We start from the raw sequence: 4,097 nt of genomic DNA, 5'->3' as shown, positions 1-4,097 counted from the left end.
ACAATCTACGTTCTTCGCCTTAGTGCAATTGTCCCAAACGGTTATATTTACTCAGCTACGGCTTTTTCACAAGATTTCCAAGATGAGCGCCACATTTTCTGAATTTCCGGGAGTGTGGTGTACCGTGCACTCTTTGTTTTCACGTTCCCGCGCCGCCGTTTCGAAAGAAAAAGACCGTACGGTGGAATTGTTTGTCAATGGGTGGCCCTATTTACATTCCCGCTGCTCCTTGATATGCGGAGTGACTTTATCGTCCATCCTTGAACTTTATTGATTCAAATTTCTATAAATTCACCTTTCTCCTCCTTCCCGCTGCATAACTGCCCATGTGTAGTAAAGGAGCAACCCATTTGACGTTGTGCTTGTTGTAGGTTCATCAATTACAATTGCTGCTCAAATCTCCCTAATCTATGTCGAGCTTTTGACGTCCCAGCACACTCAGGATTATGACTACACACGGTTCTTAACGGGCATTGCATTGCAGAGGCTTTGAGCCTAGCCTTACTATAAAGTTTTATGCTTTCTACCTTCGGTTCAGAAATGAGGAGTATGATGCTTTGTTTCGCTGAAGGGGTAGCTTGGGTGATATTTATGTGCTCTGTAATCGCTCTTGGTGTCAATCTCAATCAATATAAGCTAGTAGAAGAAGAAGGTGATTGGCAGCCGGCCACCACTACACCCGTAGAAGCCACCACACATTATACATATTATGGGGGACGTGCATCCTCTATGTCTCAGAACTGGCAAGCTTCGAAGGTCAGAGATCTGGCAAGCTTCCTCCCAACCAGCGGATGAGATGGCGAGGAGATTCCGCCCGTTCGGATGGATCTGCAGTAAACGTATATTCAGTCATCCCTTCACCTGCACGCATTGAACAGTTTTCTAATCTGGATTCAATATTGGCATCTGGATGAGCTGTATTGATGGTTTCCTCGTTTAACATTTGATTTCATATTAAATTGCATTGCAGGTGGATTTGACGGGAGGATATTACGACGCAGGAGACAATGTGAAGTTCGGTTTCCCAATGGCTTTCACGACTACCATGCTGTCATGGAGCGTTTTGGAATTCGGAGAGTACATGGGAGATGACCTCGACCATGCAAAAACTGCCATCCGTTGGGCCACAGATTACCTACTTAAAGCCGCTGCACATCCCGGTGTTCTTTACGTGCAGGTAATGCATATATTCTTTTTACGGTACATACATAGAGAGGAGTCATGTAGCATGTACTATGGAATATATTGACAGACACTGTAGCAGGTACTATGGAATCATGTAGATATTGACAGACACTGCAGAATGTAATATGGAATCATGGATATACACATATTGATACATGATGAATGGTGAATAAAAGTACAGGTAGCCGATCCGAACATGGATCACAAGTGCTGGGAGAGGCCCGAAGACATGGACACACCTCGCAATGTCTATAAAATAGATGCTGAACATCCAGGCTCTGACGTTGCCGCAGAAACGGCTGCAGCTCTTGCAGCTGCGTCATTGGTATTCAGCACAACGGACCGTACTTATTCTCAGCTTCTCCTTCAAACTGCAACGCAGGTATAATAACAACGATTGAAAGAGCTCAAATTCTCATCTTTTCATTCACCTCACCGTCTTTGTTGTTTGTTGAGACAAGGTATTTGATTTCGCGGATAAACACAGAGGCGCTTACAGTGACTCCCTCCAGTCCGAAGTGTGCCCATTCTATTGCTCTTACTCGGGATATCATGTGAGTGCTCCCTCTATCTATCGACAATATATATGAAGTAATAGAGAATAATAATATGATCCTCACGACATCGTAATCTTTTGCTTGCAGGACGAATTACTGTGGGGAGCAGCATGGTTGCAAAAAGCGTCAGGCAGTGCATCATATCTCACCTACATCCAATCAAATGGCCAGACTTTTGGCGCGGACGACAACGTCAATTTATTGAGCTGGGACGAAAAGCATGCAGGAACCAGAGTTCTTTTGGCTAAGGTTAAATTATGCACCAAACTACAGTCATGCTCCTAACTATATTGGATTAAGCACGCATCATTATATCTGTTTCAGCAATTTTGTTGTTCACCCCAAATGTTGCCTTCGGTGTGCAGGAAGTTCTGTCAGAAAATTCCAAGTCCCTTGAGGAATACAAGGGCCATGCTGACAACTTCATTTGCTCTCTCTTGCCCGGAACACCATCCTCTCAGGCGCAGTACACACCAGGTTAATCTTCATGAGAATCCACAATACTGACTTTATAAATTTTATAGTTTTATCTAGCCGGGGCTGAGCGTACTATATTTGTTTTGTTTGGCCGATGATTAAAGTCTAGGCTAACTTATTTGATTTGAGATTTTGCAGGGGGGCTGCTCTTCGACATGAGTGATAGTAATTTGCAATATGTGACGTCCACAACTTTCCTGCTTTTTACTTATGCAAAATACTTGAGCGTTTCCAACCAAGTGGTGAGATGCGGGAACATCATAGCTACTCCAACCCGGATACGTACTCTTGCGAAAAGACAGGTACAATCACTGACTACTGTTTTTTTATGCCTTTGGGGCGCAGACGGTGCTTTTAGGCGTACTCGTGATCGTTATCTTCTAAATTATATTTCTTTACAGGTGGACTATATACTGGGAGACAACCCTCTGGGAATGTCATACATGGTGGGCTACGGCGCCAAGTTTCCAGAACGTATACATCACAGGGGTTCGTCGTTGCCTTCCATATACAACCATCCCCAAAAGATTTCCTGCAACGATGGCTTCCAGTCGTTGTATAGCAACGGTCCCAACCCAAACATTCTTGTTGGTGCTGTAGTTGGAGGACCCGACAACAATGACCGCTTTTCCGACGAGCGCAACGACTATGCGCACTCTGAACCCACCACTTATATCAATGCTCCATTCGTCGGTTGCCTCGCCTATTTGGCACAGTTCGGATCTTCGTTTTAGTAGCTGCAGAATTTTATACTCCCGTCATATTGCCATATTGTTCCACTGCTCAGTAACAATATCCTCCTATAAGGTCGTAATTTCTCTATATGCTTCTGCACATATAAAATTTTGCGCTCTTTGCATCTGTTTTTTCTTTGCTTTCTTCTGGCAGGATGAAGGTGATCTCCATCTTTACCTTCACCTATTAGTTGTAGTAAAAAATGGTTTGACCTACAAGCCGGTGGATCCAATTTACAGTCCGTCAGTTTCATGTAATCTCACACTTATATTTGCAGTCATATTTGCAAAGTTTCTATGAACTTACGTTTAATTATATACACATGGTGGAGATTTCAGTATTTCTTTCAATTCCATCTCACACTTATATTTGGAGTCATATTTGCAAAGTTTCTATGAACTTACGTTTAATTATATCCACATGGTGGAGATTTCACTATTTCTTTCAATTCCTTTGCTATGTACATTTCAAAACAGGACTCACGTAATTACAGCAACTTCGAATTTATAAAGGGTTTCTAAATATACATACATCATCATTTAGATAAAAAAAATTGCCTTCATATGAAGGATCATCACTGCCATTACACTCACCACAAAGCCATTGGATATAATAGAGTGAAAATTTGATAAAATCAACTTGAACTTCCTGGAATGTTATTTCAACTTCTTGCAATGTTAATTACCCTTCCCCTTATTCTTTTGCTTCGGGTTGGGGGATGGGTTTCATTGGGCTTAGCATACAATTGACCTTGAAGAGGTGGTTGTTTTTGTGGCATGGGAGGTTGGGGCACTGGTTCTGAGAGGCTGGAGTTCTAGGAAGTGCATAAGGATAGAAGGAATTGGTGACAACATTGGGATAACCGGGATAACTAGGTGAAGCTACAACTGGCATCGACTCATGTGGATGGGGATATGCATATGGCATGCTTGAACCTTGGTAAGGGTTTCCATGGGAAGGAGTAGGAAGGGGATAGGTGTAAGTGGAACTGGTCCCTGTTGGGTTGACTATCACTCATATGAGGCTAAGGATATGGTGGAGGTTGAAGGTGTGACATAGATCCAAGAATGGGATTCCCACAATGCATTAGTAGCACCACGCCAAGGCAGACCGGGAAGGACAATATAAACATATCATTATTGT

The 4,097-nt window shown here is 42.9% G+C and overlaps 1 protein-coding gene and 1 pseudogene across 1 annotated transcript; both read left to right on the top strand.

Moving 5' to 3' along the window:
* The first annotated feature begins 540 nt into the window (after positions 1 to 540).
* Positions 541 to 2,224, top strand: LOC149140604 (endoglucanase 1-like). The gene is made up of 6 exons (XM_089451019.1): positions 541 to 756; positions 971 to 1,177; positions 1,367 to 1,567; positions 1,647 to 1,739; positions 1,830 to 1,991; positions 2,108 to 2,224. The coding sequence occupies exons 1-6, from the start codon at positions 541 to 543 to the stop codon at positions 2,222 to 2,224; spliced, it is 996 nt and encodes a 331-aa protein (XP_089307145.1).
* Positions 2,225 to 2,374: 150 nt separating this feature from the next.
* Positions 2,375 to 3,246, top strand: LOC149140603 (endoglucanase 2 pseudogene; annotated as a pseudogene).
* The last annotated feature ends 851 nt before the right edge of the window (positions 3,247 to 4,097 follow it).

Source organism: Pinus tabuliformis, chromosome X (assembly GCF_031772625.1).
Source record: "Pinus tabuliformis cultivar Carrire ecotype Pingquan chromosome X, CPIR1, whole genome shotgun sequence".
NCBI classification, from domain to species: Eukaryota; Viridiplantae; Streptophyta; class Pinopsida; order Pinales; family Pinaceae; genus Pinus; species Pinus tabuliformis.
This window is presented reverse-complemented; position numbering and strand designations above follow the sequence as displayed.

Coding starts and splice junctions, on each gene's coding strand:
- LOC149140604 (XM_089451019.1), top strand. CDS start 541: ATGAGGAGTATGATGCTTTGTTTCGCTGAAGGGGTAGCTTGGGTGATA. Junction 757..970: donor AGAACTGGCAAGCTTCGAAG/GTCAGAGATCTG, acceptor ATTGCATTGCAG/GTGGATTTGACGGGAGGATA. Junction 1,178..1,366: donor CCGGTGTTCTTTACGTGCAG/GTAATGCATATA, acceptor ATAAAAGTACAG/GTAGCCGATCCGAACATGGA.